The sequence below is a fragment of the Camelina sativa genome, chromosome 13 (assembly GCF_000633955.1).
Source record: "Camelina sativa cultivar DH55 chromosome 13, Cs, whole genome shotgun sequence".
Lineage (NCBI taxonomy): Eukaryota > Viridiplantae > Streptophyta > Magnoliopsida > Brassicales > Brassicaceae > Camelina > Camelina sativa.
In genome coordinates, this window is record NC_025697.1 from 12,317,382 (window position 1) to 12,333,968 (window position 16,587).

The following is a 16,587-nucleotide window of genomic DNA, read 5'->3' on the forward strand; positions in this document are numbered from 1 at the left end:
CTCAAAAAGAGAAGGAGGCGTCCAAAGCTTATAAATACCCCTTTAGGGTTTCTCAAAACCGACTCTAAACCGGGAAAACTTAAATCAAACCGGCCAATTTCTAAAATTAGGAAAACAGGATGTTACAGGCGGATTGGTAAAACTAAATTTATGTGTTGATAAATTAATAAATTTTATTTGCTCATAATTAGAATATAAAATTTAATACCTTTAAAATATTTCACAAAATAAGATGCAAATACAACAAGCAATAAATTATGGTAATACACATAAAAAAAATACTAAAATATTCTAAAATAATTAGTATTTTTATAAAATATATTTAGATTAACCAAACAATTACAATATTAAAAATAAATACTGTCTCAAACAAAATAATTTTTTAAAACAAAATATAACAATAATTTTTAATATTATCTTATAATTTTTGAGAAATTATTGATCTGTGTTTTATAGCACGAGATATCTGCTTTAGTAATCTTATTAACATGTACGAAATAGATGTGGACAAATAATAGAATATATGATCTTAATTTCATAAAATAATAAGAAATTAGAGGTTTCTGCGTTTGACCTCATCATGACAAATTTTATTATTCTCTATCATCGTAATCCAAATTTAAACGTAACTAGGATAGTATGTCTTTATTTTGTTATTTTTTATTTTTTTGCAATAAAAAATCCAAATGTTTCTGCCGCAGGTTATTTTTTATTTTGTTTTTATTTTAATTATCTTAAAGATAATTTAATATGTTGTTAATTGCAATAAAAAAATTAAAGCATGTCTTGATTGAATATCATTTTTGATTTTTTATTTACCTTAAAAATATGATTTGTCAACATTAAAGAAAATCTAATATTTAAATAATAAAAAACTATAGGATCACAAAATGCTAAAATCATATTATATAAGTCTCATAATGAAATTCTTTGAAACATAATCCGCCTCAAACTCAAACAAAAAAATATTTTAATATCCACCTCTCTCGCATATTCGAAATCACATCATAGTTATGCTTACCTAGCATTAAAATTACGAGTAAATTAAAATAAAAAATAAAAAAAATGTTTCACCTATCGATTCCTAGTTTCAATCTCTTCGTCAAAGAAACATCTTTATTATTCTGGCTCCAACATGAAGCATTTCGAACAAAGATATTATCTTTACTCTTGTGGTCTTTTAGTGTGCAGTTTAGTATTTGTAAAACTCTAGCATCTCTTCTTCCAAAAGAAAGATATGTATTTTACTCTAGTGGTCTTTTAGTCTGCATTTTAATATTTGTAAAATTCTAACACCTCTTCTTCCAAAAGATTAGTCTTGCCTATAATCACAAGTTAACCTCTTCACTCTTTATCTTCCATCACAACTTTTTCAGTATTATCAGCATTGTCTCCATTTGTATAAACTTCTGATTATTTATCTTCTGTCACAGCTTTTTCATCATCTTTTTTTTTTATCTCAGCATCTATCTCCCTTTTCTTTGGTTCAGATATATCCTCGTATTTCGTAACTTCTTGTGTTTCGTTATCTCGAGAATTCTCCTCCTCCTTTGCCACTTAAATGTTGAAACTCATTTCTCCTTTCTCATGTCAGTCCCAATATTCAAGAACACTCATACAAAGCTTCAGCTCCATCCAACCTTGTTAGTCAAACCAAACATTAAAATGTTACTATTTACTCCATACAAATGTCTCAAAACACACCAGTGGAAAACCACAACTAACCGTTAAAATCATAATCCCGCCGTTGAATCGGAAGCCAGTAGTACCGTGAAGCTCCCCACCAAATCTCAGCTCGATCGGGTAATTTTTGGACTATTAAACACTGTTCCAAAGAGACAACCTCGAATCTGATTTCTAGGGTTTCTGGTTTGGGCAGTTTTAGTAATTTCTTGCGTAGGAAGCAACCCACATAACTTCTTGAATATAACTTCGGTCAGACTTCCATCACTTGCTACGAGCTCATGGCTTGATGGTGATCACGCAGGTATTTTTTTTTCTTTTTAATCTGATGTCACATCCATCACCGGCGAGCCTCCAAAGGCACCTCTCCAAACTGCTTTATTTTCTTATTCCTCTTTCTTGTTCTTCTCTTCTCCAACTCTGATCTACTCTGACTTTGCTCTTCCACCACCACTGTGTCCTCCCATAGTCATAGTAATGACTACCAGATCCACCACCTCGCAACGTCTCCTTCTCCGTTGATTGTCATCCGGTTCCCCACTTTCCACCTCGATCTCTCGGCATCATCTTTTCTTCTTCCGTTTTCTCTATTTTTTATGATCTCTCATGCTCTCCCATACTCTCTCTCATGGTTACCTCTCTTCTCCTCTCTCCTTCTTGCGGCGATGGTAGCGTTCAACACCAACTCTCTCTCTCTTCCTCCTTGTAGAACGAAGTCGGTGATACAAGTGTTTTTAACACACGATCACACAAACCCTTTTCGTTACACCGGTGAAAATAACGTTGAATCAGCAGTGCTCGTGATCCCATGGCTCTCTTTCTATTGATTAGGCCTGGGCGTTCGGGTACCCGTTCGGATTCGGTTCGGGTAATTCAGATTTTCGGGTTTTCGGGTTTAGAGGTATAGGACCCGTTCGGGTATTTCTAGACTTTGGGTTCAGATCGGGTTTGGTTCGGGTACTTCGGGTTCGGATTCGGATTACCCGAAGTTCACAAAACTTAATTTTAGTATCTAATTTAGTCTAAATTATTTAATAATACACAATATATCTAAAAATATAGAGTATTTTTTACCCAAATTTACTAATAAACAGTCTAAATACTTTAAATTATCGAAAATATCTAAAAATCTGAATATTTTGAACACTTGTATTATTAAAATTATAAATATTACTAATATATTACTACTATATATTAATAATGTGGGTATATTCGGATACCTGTTCGGATTTCGGTTCGGATAGGGTTTGGATTCGGGTTTTTGGATTTAAAGATTTAGAACCCGTTTGGGTATTTTACAATTTCGGATACGGGTTCGAAATTGGTTTTTTGGATCGGGTTCAGATCGGATATTCGGATCCGGGTATTTTTCCCAGACCTACGATAAAAGCTAATTAGAAAGAAGAAGAAATCGAATCATCTAAGAAAACAAATATGTGTCCACCTAGAAAAAAGCTGATATGTATTAATGTTTTAATTAGATAGGTTAGTGAATGATTATAATTGGAATAGAATGATGAACTGTATTAATTAAAATGTTTTCATTGGTTACAGGTTTTAATTAATGTGTCATCTCCATAATGCTTCACAATGCTGATGTGTCATGCTCTGGGGAGAAACATTCAAGTTTTATTGTATTGATTTTCTTCTTGGTCAAACACAATAAAAAAAGCAAGTCCAACAACGTCATATTTTTTTTGGCTAAGAATGTAAATATTTCTTACCTGTGCGATCTTATGATATGTAACCCAAACACAGGACGCTATGTGATCTTACATGGACGGTATGCTTACAAAGAGGGGTATAGCTTTTCTGGATTTGACCTGATTAACAAGCAATACAAGGTATTATACATTGCTTCTCCATCTGAGCCTGGTCTTTATAGAATTGTTACTTTTGGAGCTGGAGATATGAGGTGGAGAAAAATAAAAAAAATGTCCTTAGAACGACTTGGTAGTAAGTGTGATGGGGTGTGCATCGATGGGGTTTTGCATTACTTAGCTGAGAGAGATGATATACTGTTTGATTATGTGATAGTTAACTTTCATGTTAGGTCTGAAAAATTCACATTTATTGACGTAGACAAGTTTTGTCGATTACTAAACTACAAAGGCAAATTAGCTGTGATTTATTGGGAGGATGATGTTGACATTTATGAGATTTGTTAATTTGAGACGAATCTGACGATTATTTGGATGATAATCTCGACGTTGATGCCACTAATAAGTTGCGAGTGTGGGCTCTAGTGGATGTTGAGAAACAGGAATAGTCGAAATATGCTTACACCTGGACTGATGATAGATTCTTCCGTCATCACTGTTTCCATCGCTGGAGTGAGCGCTTCCGGTGAAATAGTGTTTTAGATGCGCAAGTGTACATCTAAACAACCGTTTTATGCTTTCTATTTCAATTCCAAAAGGAACACTCTTCAACGTGTTGAATATTGTTGGGTACAAACCAACGTCCCACATCGGAAGATTAGAAAAGAAGTTTCTAATATATAAGTCAAGTCCAATAACAAATCTGTGCGGGCTTTGCCATCTCGGCCCAAAGCGGACAATATCATACTAATGGGGACTTGACTTGGGCTTAGAAAGCCCAACAATTGGTATCAGGGCCTAGGTTGAAATAAATGGACCTAAGTCCTGGTATGGGCTTAATGATTAGTGTGGGAGAAGCCCCTCAATGTGACACGCTAAGAAGGGTTCCTTGCGAATAAGGAAGCATCGAGTTAATGGTGACAAGATTTCGCTGAAAGGGAGACCTAAGGTTCGTGGTCCTTGGTTTGAGGGAGAGTATTGTTGGGTACAAACCAACGTCCCACATCGAAAGATTAGGAAAGAACTTTCTAACATATAAGTCAAGTCCAAACCTACTTAGTATGAGGCCTTTTGGAAAGGAGTCCAATAACAAATCCGTGCGAGCTTTATCATCTCGACCCAAAGCTGATAATATCATGGGAACTTTAATTGGGCTTAGAAAACCCAACATTGAAATCCAAGGTTTTGGTGAAGGGTTTAAGAAACCTTGTAGCGTTCGCACCTTTGTAAACCACGTAGAGGATTTTAGCCATAACGATTTAAAACTACTCGAGTCATTCCATGCTCCATTTGAGGATACATAATATGTAGATGATTCAGACTGAGAAGGGACAACAAGGAGATGAAGATATGAGATATATATCATTGGAGTTGGGTAAAAAAGCAATGGGCGTGTTGTGTTTTTTTTTTGTTCAACCGTAATTATCTATTCGTTTTTGCTCTTTTGATATATACCTTTTTATTGTTACTAATTTAATAAATCAAGTCCGATCATGGTGGATCATAAGATAGCTTCTACATGAGCAGATGAGCTGCCCTTTTGAAGCTCATGTTATTACGATATATGACTATAAGGACTGTGAGAGTTAGTGAACATGGGAAGACTATCAGAATATTCGAACGAACTTTTGTAACAATTTTTTGGTATGATGTATTGGTCGCACTCAAACTTCTAAACGGATGTTCATCTGTTCCTGCATTGCTTAATTTGTTTGCATTGTGCATATGATGATCCCATTCATTATATTATAGAAATATATTTGAAGCTTTGATTGATGTATTGTCTTTGCTCTGGTTTTTGTTTGAAGCATTAGACGGCGTGTGTATAAGATTTGGATTTGAGTTGCATATTTATCGTTTGTGGACAGAAGAAGTTGACGTGTGGGAAAAAATTGCGTATTTGGTTCTATCCCCTATATCTTACTAGAGAAACATTTTATTGAAAATGCTGATGTGTCGTCGCCAGAGCGATTTGAAGATTTAATTATAATTAAGCATCTAAAGATAAATAAATTTACAAAAATGAGTCTTTTGATTTATTAAATCCCTTATATATTAATAGAGAAACATTTTGTTGAAAATGCTGATATGTCGTCGTCATAACGATTTGAAGATTTAATTATAATTAAGCATCTAAAGATAAATAGATTTACAAAAATGAGTCTTTTGATTTATTAAATGTGTCATTAAAATATATAAGGAAATCTTTATTTTATTATTATTTACATAAATGTGTGTCATTAGAATATATAAGGTAATGTTTCTTTCTATTTGTTTTTTTTAAATGAAAGCTTTCATCAACTATTAATATATATATATATAATTTAATTATCATTTTCATAACATATTTAATGATTTAAAGTAAATTACATTTTATAAACTATTAAAAAACTTATTCATCTATTTAACTTTTTGAAATACAAAACTTATTCTCCGATTTTAAAAAAATTAATGACTATTCAAGTACTCCATATGTTTCACAATAAGTGTCATCCCCTATATATTAATAGAGAAGCATTTTGTTGAAAATGTTGATGTGTCGTCGCCAGAGCGATTTGGAGATTTAATTACAATTAAGCATCTCAAGATAAACAGATTTACAAAAATGAGTCTTTTGATTTATTAAATGTGCCATTAAAATATATAAGTAAATCTTTATTTCATTATTATTAACATAAATGTGTGTCATTAGAATATATAAGGTAATGTTTCTTTCTATTTGTTTTTTAAAAATGAAAGACTTCATTAACTATTAATATATATATATATATATAGTTAATAATTTAATTATCATTTTCATAACAAATTTAATGATTTAAAGTAAATTACATTTCATAAACTATTAAAAAACTTATTCATCTATTTAACTTTTTGAAATACAAAACTTATTCTCCGATTTTAAAATAATTAATGACTATTCAAGTACTCCATATGTTTCACAATAAGTATCATTTTGACACATTTCACACAAATTAAGAAAATATAAAAATATACATATATGCCCTTATTTAATAAATTTTTAATGGGTTAATTTAGTCATAGATTAAGGGTAAAACTAGAAAATCTAATGAAAATATGCATTGAAAATATAAAAGAGTGCATTGGAAATTTAAAATGATACTCTTTGTGAAACAAAAATAAAATTCTAAAATGACACTCTTTATGAAACAAATGGAATATATATTAAAAATTAATTTTTACAATAATCTTAAAAATAAATAACATTATCACAATTATTACAATAATTAACATTATATTCCACATTTCACGGGTGAAATATATTTTTACACAAAATAATTAAATGTAAATTTGAATAAAATAAAAAAAAATATGTGTAAAATTATTATTATGACACTTAAATTCCAAATAATAATTTTACTTGTAATAATTTTATTTGAGTCGATTTATCCCGCATATAGTGCGGGTTATTACCTAGTTACCCATTATGATGGGGATTTGAGATATCAGATTTCTCTTCCATCCAAAGGTACTGTAGTTTAAACTCTATTACACATTTTTAAATTCAACATATGTGTGGTCACTATCTAAAAGTAGATTCGTATAAAAATCATGTACCTTTGGATGCCGATTAAACTATAGTGATGACATCAGTATTCAACTTCCAGAAGAACCCGTTCTTCCAGTTCCTGAAGAACTCGTTCTACCATTTCCTGAAAAACTCATTCTGCCAACAATGGTACACAAACCTATGACAAGGTTGGGAGCAAGGACCTTAAGGGAACAATTCAACAAGTCCATTGAAAGTCTGATTACTCTCCTTGAGCTAGAAGATTCCAAAGAGAAGACTCCGAAAGCATCATTTCTGCCAGTTCTACAAGGAATTAAAGAACCCGTTCATTTCATCATTTCCGAAGCAATCAATGAAGCGCTGGAGCGTGCATGAGAGCTATGACCAAGGTAAGTTTTTGAATTCAAATAATAAATGATGGTTCTTTTCTTGTTTTGCAGGAATCAACCGTTGGGTCTTTATTTTATTTAGGTCCTAAAATTGAGTCTGTTATTTTTGCAAGTTTAGTCCTTTTATTTGTAATAATTTCGACCCTAGAAGGTCCCCCGCCGCTGGATCGTTATATAAGGTCCCTTCTCAGCATTGTAACCTTTCAAGTTTTTATGAAATAAAATGAGAGTTTTCTTAGGTTTTCTTCTGAGATAGAAGCAACCTCCCTTTTCTCCTTCTTCTTGTGTGTGATTCCTTGAAGACTGAGATTTGACTTATCATAGATCCTTTCACAGATCTGTGTGGCGTCCTTCAATCCACCCCATTTATTTCTTCATCTTCCACTGCTACCGAATAAACAGAACAGTGTTTTCAACCATTTGTCTATTCACCATCTCTTCGCTGTGTTCCATCTATCATCCAACAAATAGGCAGAATAGTGTTATCAACCATTTGCCTATTTCCATCTATCCATGTGGGTTCCCTCATCTGGGCTCCTATATCATCTGGTATCAGAGCTAAACGCTCCAAATCAGGTTTTATCTATCCCTTTTGTTTCAGTTTACTTCCTTTTGTTTGCTTCAGTTTGTGTTTGTTTCAGTTAGTTTTGTTTCATTTCGTTTCTCCCCTTTAGATCTGCTATTTTCGTGTGTCTTTGCTCTATTTTGATTGTTCATTTTCTAAAAAGAAAACCCTAAAAAAAAATTTCGTTCAGATCTGTTTATTTGATTGCCTAAAAGCCCCCAAATCCTAGATCTGTCATTTTTTGGCATTTTTCCATATTTGGACCTTTCGACTTCATGTGCACTTGATATCTTTTTTTTCTTATTTTACAGAAACGTTTTGAACCATGGGAGAACAAGGAGGAGAGGTGAACATGGCTGAGATGCTTACAGCTATTCAAGCCCAACTCTGAACGCTTGGTGATCGCATGACACAAATTGAACAACCCCCACCTGCACCAAGAGCACTAGTTCGTAACTTGCCAAGAGGAAACCATGAGGTTGATAATGGAGATCAGCCTGATTCAGAGGAAGAATATCAAGATCTTAATCAACACCACATGCGAAGGAGACACTGCCAACAAGGTAGAGGACGAGATGAAGGCAACATAAGAGAAGGAGGCTATGATCTTAAGCTCAATCCGCCAACATTTGCTGGAAAGGTTAATCCTGAAGCTTACATTGATTGGGAAAGACGTATGGAGCATATCTTTGTCTACTACAACTATTCGGAACAGAGAAAGGTATCCCTAGCTGCTGCTCAACTTACCGATAATGCCTTAGCTTGGTGGGACAGAGATGTGTCTGAAAGGAGAAGGTATAGACATATACCAATCACCACATGGGATGATATGAGGTTTCAGCTAAGAAAGAGATATATCCCAGCTTATTACCACCGAGAGCTACAAAAGAAGTTCCGCAAGCTCTCACAAGGAAGCAAATCTGTTGAGGAATACTTTGAAGAGTTTGAATCTCTTAAAAACACATGGCACAGTTCCTAGATGGTCTTCATGATCGAATTGCTAGAAAGGTGGAAAGACAAACCTATCATGATCTTGAAGAACTGTTGCACCTAGCAGTCCAAGCTGAACAACACATCAAAAGGAAGTGATCTTCATATATTTTACCTTGTTTTCCCTTAGCATATTCACATCTTTTCCGTGATTTCCCATCACATTTGTCCATTAATGTATAACTTTAGAACTGTTTATGCATTAGAGTAGGTTTTCATTGCATTTGCATAGTTTCTTGCATAAACAGGTGATTTTGGATCCTAAGGAGCTGGAAGGAATGCTGAAGAATATTAAAGCTATCAAGTGAGGGAAACAAAGGATTTAGAGCTGAAGAATCAAGGTCCGGCAGTCCACTCGACCAGACACTCGACCGTGTGCGGAGAAGGACTCGACCGGATGGAAGAAGCAGAAGAAGATGGCCACTCGACCAGCACTCGACTGAGCACCTGGTCGAGTTGACCGAGCCGCCCTCCTATTTTGTCTTTTAGCATTTTTAGGGCTTCCCTTCCTTTATCTATATAAGCCTTGTACCCTGCAGCCACCAAAAAAAGAGAGATTTTTTAGAGTACAACAATGTAGACCTAGTATTTACCCTTTTGGGAATTGTTTACTTTTTGCATTTCTTTGCTTACCACTTTTGAGAAAAACTAAGAAATCTTTGATACTTGTTGGTTCCACAACTTTCTAAGTACTGAGATTTTGGGTTTGATTTCTTCTTCAATATTGTAGATCTCTTACTCCTCTATCTAGTCATGCAAGTTTCATTGATTTCTGGGTTTATCACTTTGATCATCATGTTTTGTGATTGTGAGTAGTGGTTTAGGATCTTAAGGATGGATTAGGCTGGGTAAATGTTATGGGTGTTTAGATTGATCAAGCTTGTATGTTCCATATCTCTTCTGGCTTAGATAAGCTCTATGTTATCCTTATACTGAGAGGGTGAGGATAGATCTCCGGCTTCTTAACATCATACCAATGTTTAAGCTGCTGGATAAAGCTAGGGCTAGAGATTATCATTAAGCATGCTAAGAGATTAGATGCTTTGTTTGATTTTTGAATATAATGATCTGGGTTTTAATGCATGCTCTTATATGTAACAGCCAGTGAAAGCTGAGTCTAACAAGTATCTGAGCTTGATTGTTATTGCCATTAGAACGGATTAACATGACTTGGAAGATCATTGTCTAGGGATTAGCTCATGGATTGAGGTTTGTTGGTCAATATAGATAACCATAGTTTAAGCCCACCCCATGAATCCATCCTTAGGACCTTTCTTTGTTTATTGATTTCCTAGTTCAAGTACTGTAGTTGGTTTACTATTGCTCTGTTTCAATATTTGCTCTGTTTCTGACATTCGTTCGTCAACTCGACCATCCACTCGATCGTGCATCTGATCGAGTGTCTGCTCAAGCTCATCCAGAGTTCTTGTTTATGTTCTGCATTTACATGTTTCCTTTCCTATCTTGCATTAGTTTATCTTAGTAGTTTTTACATTCTACATTTCATAATCATCATTAGCTTGTTAGTGACAAACATCCTTTATATTTGGCTTGACTTAGATAAGTATTCACATCCTGACTGCTTGCATCACACTCATTTTGGTTTATCATCCTTTATGCTACAACTACATAGGGGTAATTGAAACACCTTGCATTCATCACCATACCACCAAAAGAACATGTTTCAGGAAGACAGCTTCTACTAACCACAGTAAGACTCCATGGACACCACCACCTCAAAAAGCTTTAGACAAGGGAAAATCTATTGATGTGGACCAGAGGTTTAAAAGAGTTGCACCTGAGGCATCAAAAGTAACCAAACCAGAGCAAGGTAAGCCTACTAACCAAAGAGCTTGTGATATTACTTGCTTTATATGTCAGGGAAAATGACACTATGCAAGGGAGTGCCCAAACCAGCGAGTAATGATCCTTAAAGCCAATGGAGAGTATGAATCACAAGATGAGGAAGAAGAACGTGATGAATCTGAGGAGGATATTGTAGACTGTCCAGAGATGGGAGAACTTCTAGTCATAAGGAGGGCTCTTAGCACTCTTTTTGATCCCGAAACAATTCAACGAGAAAATATCTTCCACTCTTGCTGCTCCATAAACTCCAAGGTATGTAGCTTAATCATTGATGGTGGTTCATGTACTAATGTAGCCAGCAAGTATTTGGTTGATAAGCTAGGTCTCCAAAAGACAAAGCATCCCCATCCATATCGACTTAAGTGGCTCAATGATGAGGCTGAACTAAGGATCTCCGAGCAAGTCACCATACCATTCACCATAGGCAAATATTCAGATCAAGTTGTGTGTGATGTGGTTCCTATGCAAGCTGGACATCTTCTTCTAGGACGGCCATGGCAATTTGATAAGGAGACTTTACACAATGGCCGAACAAACTACTACACCTTCTCACATAACAACAAGAATCATACTCTAGCTCCACTCACCCCTCAAGAAGTGCATGAAATGCAACAAACAATGTCAAAGGGAGCTAAGTCAAACAAAACTAATCTTTACATCACACCTTCTACTGTTTTAAAATCAATTAATTCATAGGACAAGGTGCTACTAATGATCTTTAAGGAAGTTTTGTTTTCAGGTCAAGAAGAGAAAGACTTACCACCAGAAGTGCTTGAACTATTAGGAAGGTTTAAAGAGGTCTTTCCTGAGGAGATACCACCTGGACTACCGCCTATAAGAGGAATCGAACATCAAATTGATCTAGTTCCGGGAACACCACTGCCTAATAGACCAGCATACCGAGTAAACCCAGAAGAAACAAAAGAGCTGGAAAAACAAGTTCATGATCTAATGTCAAAGGGTTACATTCGAGAAAGCCTAAGCCCTTGTGCTGTACCGGTTCTTCTAGTACCTAAGAAAGATAGAACTTGGAGAATGTGCGTAGACTGCAGAGCAATCAACAACATCACTGTCAAATATAGACATCCCATTCCAAGGCTTGATGACATGCTAGATGAGCTTAATGGAGCTACTGTCTTTTCTAAAATTGATCTAAGGAGTGGTTACCATCAGGTGAGAATGAAAGAAGGTGATGAATGGAAAATGGCTTTCAAGACAAAGCAAGGACTATATGAGTGGTTAGTTATGCCATTTGGACTCACCAACGCCCCAAGCACCTTCAGGAGCTGTTGACTGGAGAAGCACATGGAGGAGGACTTATATGACATTTTGGGCGAGACAAAACTCTAAGTGTTCTGATGGAAAATTTCTTTTGGCTGCATTTGAAAAGAGATGTGGAAAGGTTTTGCGCAAAGTGCATCACTTGCTTGAAAGCGAAATCTAGGTCACATCCTTATGGTTTATATATGCCTTTTCCTATCCCTAACCTACCATGGGTAGATATTTCTATAGATTTTGTTTTAGGGCGGCCTAAAATCAACAACCGAGATTCTATCTTTGTTGTGGTGGACCGGTTCTCCAAAATGGCGCATTTCATTCCATGTAACAAGACAAATGATGCTTCTCAAACTGCTGAACCCTTTTTCAAAGAAGTGGTGCGTATGCATGGAATCCCGAGGACCATTGTTTCAGATCGAGACACCAAATTTCTCAGCCACTTTTGGAAGACTTTGTGGAAAAAGCTAGGAACTAAGCTACTCTTTTCCACCACTTGTCATCCTCAAACTGATGGCCAAACTGAGGTAGTTAATCGTACTCTCTCCACTCTTTTGAGAGCTACGGTGGGTAAGAATCTCCGGAACTGGTTATCTTGTTTACCCTATATTGAATTTGCTTATAATCATGTTAAGCATTCTGGTACCAAATTCTCTCCATTTGAAGTTGTCTATAGTTTTAATCCTCTAACCTCATTAGACATCACACCACTGCCCCCAAGTTGTTTATTCTAGTGCAGAAGGAGTCACCAAAGCTGACTTTGTGAAGAAACTTCACCAAAGAGTTAAAGAGTATCTTGAGAAGAAAAGCGCAAAGAACAAAGAGCATGCGGATAAGCACCGAAAGGAGCTGACGTTTGAACCTGGAGATTGGGTCTGGTTACACATGAGAAAAGAAAGATTCCCCAAGGAAAGAAATTCCAAGCTGTCACAAAGAGGAGATGGACCATTTCGGGTCTTAGAGAAAATCAATGACAACGCCTACAAGATTGAGCTACCAGATGATTTGAACATTTCTCCAACCTTTAATGTTGCTGATTTATCTCCTTTCCATGCAGATGAAATAGTTCTACAGACGAACTTTCTCAAGAGGGAGGGAATGATGAGGACATCAATATTCAACTTCCAGAAGAACCCGTTTTTCTAGTTCCTAAAGAACCCGTTCTACCATTTCCTGAAGAACCCGTTCTGCCAACAATGGTACACAAACCTATGACAAGGTTGGGAGCAAGGACCTTGAGGGAACAATTCAACAAGTCCATTGAAAGTCTGATTACTCTCATTGAGCTAGAAGATTCCAAAGAGAAGACTCCAAAAGCATCATTTCTGCCAGTTCTACAAGGAATTAAAGAACCCGTTCTTTTCATCATTTCCGAAGCAATCAATGAAGGGCTGGAGCGTGCATGAGAGCTATGACCAAGGTAAGTGTTTGAATTCAAATAATAAATGATGGTTCTTTTCTTGTTTTGCAGGAATCGACCGTTGGGTCTTTATTGAGTCTTTTATTTTATTTAGGTCCTAAAATTGAGTCTGTTATATTTGCAAGTTTAGTCCTTTTATTTGTAATAATTTCGACCCTAGAAGGTCCCCCGCTGCTGGATCGTTATATAAGGTCCCTTCTCAGCATTGTAACCTTTCAAGTTTTTATGAAATAAAATAAGAGTTTTCTTAGGTTTTCTTCTGAGATAGAAGCAACCTCCCTTTTCTCCTTCTTCTTGTGTGTGATTCCTTAAAGACTGAGATTTGACTTATCATAGATCCTTTCACAGATCTGTGTGGCGTCCTTCAATCCACCCATCTATCTCTTCATCTTCCACTGCTACCGAATAGACAGAACAGTATTTTCAACTATTTATCTATTCACCATCTCTTCGCTGCGTTCCATCTATCATCCAACAAATAGGCAGAATAGTATTATCAACCATTTGCCTATTTCCATCTATCCATGTGGGTTCCCTCATCTGGGTTCCTATATCATATAGTTATAGTAATTTATATCTCTCCCTCTATCCATCTCTTCGGCACAAACCATAAGACTTAAAGGTAATCCTACCGATCTCGGTGTCTCTCTATCTATGATGTTCAATATGTGTTTATTTACCTATTCGAATGATGCATGTACTTTCATCGTGTAAAGAAATTTAGGAATCTTCATTAGAACAGAGTGATGATGCTTTCGCGGTTAAGTTTATGGGGTTCTATATTTTTTGTCAAGAAAACTAGTTTGGTGGAAAAGGTTTTCTTGCTTGTATTAATCGGAGGCTAAAGCCCTTATATACATACGTATACAATTAAACTTAATACTTACATTTAGACTTAGAGAATATGAATATTACATATATGCACATATATCTCTCAATATTTTTCGTCTATGGGGGTCATTTATTACAAAAACTTCAAGACTAAAGCTTCTTCTTTTTTATTTATTTTTTGCAAACAAGACTAGAGTTTTTTTCTTGTTGTTGTTGTTGGTAATTGTCTTTAAAATCCAATTTTCTCTAAGCAAACTTTAAACATACTTCTCTTTTTTCTTTGTGTTATATGATCCACTCATCATGCTATTTATATTTCTTTTAAAATAGTCAAATAAATTAAGCTATTCATTTTTGTGTAGGCAGCAAAATGAGTTTGTGGTATTGGTATAGCTTTATTGCATTCGTCTTCCTTTCATCCATATTCATTGTAAAGAACAAGAGAACGAATAAGAAGAATCTACCTCCTGGACCACGGAGACTTCCTATAATTGGCAACTTGCACCAATTGGGATCAAAACATCATCATTCCATGTTCAAATTATCCGAAAAATATGGGCCTCTAATGTCTCTTAAGTTTGCAAGCGTGTCTACTGTTGTGGCATCTACAGCTGAGACAGTGAAGGAAGTCTTAAAAACATTTGACGTAGAATGTTGTTCGCGACCTTATATGACTTATCCTGCAAGACTTACATACGATTTAAAAGATCTCGGCTTTTCTCCATATAGTAAATACTGGAGGGAAGTAAGAAAGATGACGGTTGTTGAACTCTACACAGTAAAAAGGGTAAAATCGTTTCAACATATAAGAGAAGAAGAAGTTGCTTCCTTCGTTGATTTCATCAAACAATCTGCTTTATTGGAGAAACCGGTTAACTTGTACAAGAAGTTAATGAAACTATCAGGAAGTATTATTTGTAGAATTGGATTTGGTTTCATTCTTAAAGGAAGCAAATTTGAAATTACGTATGAGGAAGTCATTCAAGGAACCATGGAGGTGGTGGGGAGTTTCGCAGCAGCAGATTACTTTCCGATTATTGGTAAAATCATCGATAGGATAACGGGGTTACATAGCAGATGTGAGAAGATTTTTAAGGCAATGGACACATTTTTTGAACAAACTATAAAGCGTCACCTAGAAGATGAGAGTATTAAGAATGATATCATTGACTTGCTCCTTAAGATGGAAAGAGGAGAGATTGGACTTGGGGAGATTCAACTTACGCGAAACCACACCAAAGGAATACTTCTGGTAAGTAATGTGAACCTCTCATTCTATAGCTTCACTCTTCACATGTGTTTTAAAATCTTGTGACTTTGATTATTACAGAACATTCTCAACGCTGGAATAGACTCTTCTGCACAAACTATGACATGGGTGATGACACATTTAATTGCAAACCCAAGAGTTTTGAAGAAAGTGCAAGCCGAGGTAAGAGACGTGATAAAAAACAAAGACGATATTTGTAGAAGAAGATATAGAACGACTCGAGTATCTAAAAATGGTGATTAAAGAAACGTTTAGGCTAACACCGCTTGTGCCACTTCTAATTCCAAGAGAGGCCTCAAAAGATTTAAAGATCGGAGGTTATGACATTCCAGAAAAAACATGGATCCATGTCAACATATGGGCTGTTCATAGGAATCCAAACGTTTGGAAAGATCCAGAAGCTTTCATCCCGGAGAGGTTTTTGGACAGCCCGATGGACTATAGAGGTTTAAACTTTGAGTTGTTGCCGTTTGGTAGCGGAAGGAGAATGTGCCCTGGCATTGAAATGGGTATGGCTTTGGTACACTTGACTCTTATCAATCTTCTTTACCGCTTTGATTGGAAACTTCCCGTAGGAATGGAGGCAGAAGATGTTGATCTTGAAGAATCATATGGACCTAAGAAAGTTCCACTTGAGCTTATCCCCGTTCTTATCTAATGGACTTAATTTTTTTTTTTTTTTATCTTTTTATAGTCAAAATGTAAAGTTTTTGAAGTGTGTTATAGTATTGGCCAATAAGAATTTTTTTTCATAAAGTTTCATTAAAAATATTGATATTTAATTAGAGCGGTAATTTCTTATTGGCCAATACTATTAGAGCGGTAATTAACCACAATTTTTTATAAGGATCGCCAAACTAGTCTCTAATTTGTAATGAATTAACTATACATAGTGAAACAAAGAAAACCTGAAAAATAACCTAATTAATTTAGTTATATCTATTGTCCC

The 16,587-nt window shown here is 35.4% G+C and overlaps 1 protein-coding gene and 1 pseudogene across 1 annotated transcript; both read left to right on the top strand.

The window, feature by feature from the left end:
* On the top strand, positions 10,900-12,135 carry LOC104738174. Its single transcript, XM_010458392.1, has 2 exons — positions 10,900-11,439; positions 11,539-12,135. Exons 1-2 carry the CDS (start codon positions 10,900-10,902, stop codon positions 12,133-12,135), a joined length of 1,137 nt encoding a protein of 378 aa, XP_010456694.1.
* LOC104738175 lies at positions 14,739-16,296 on the top strand (annotated as a pseudogene).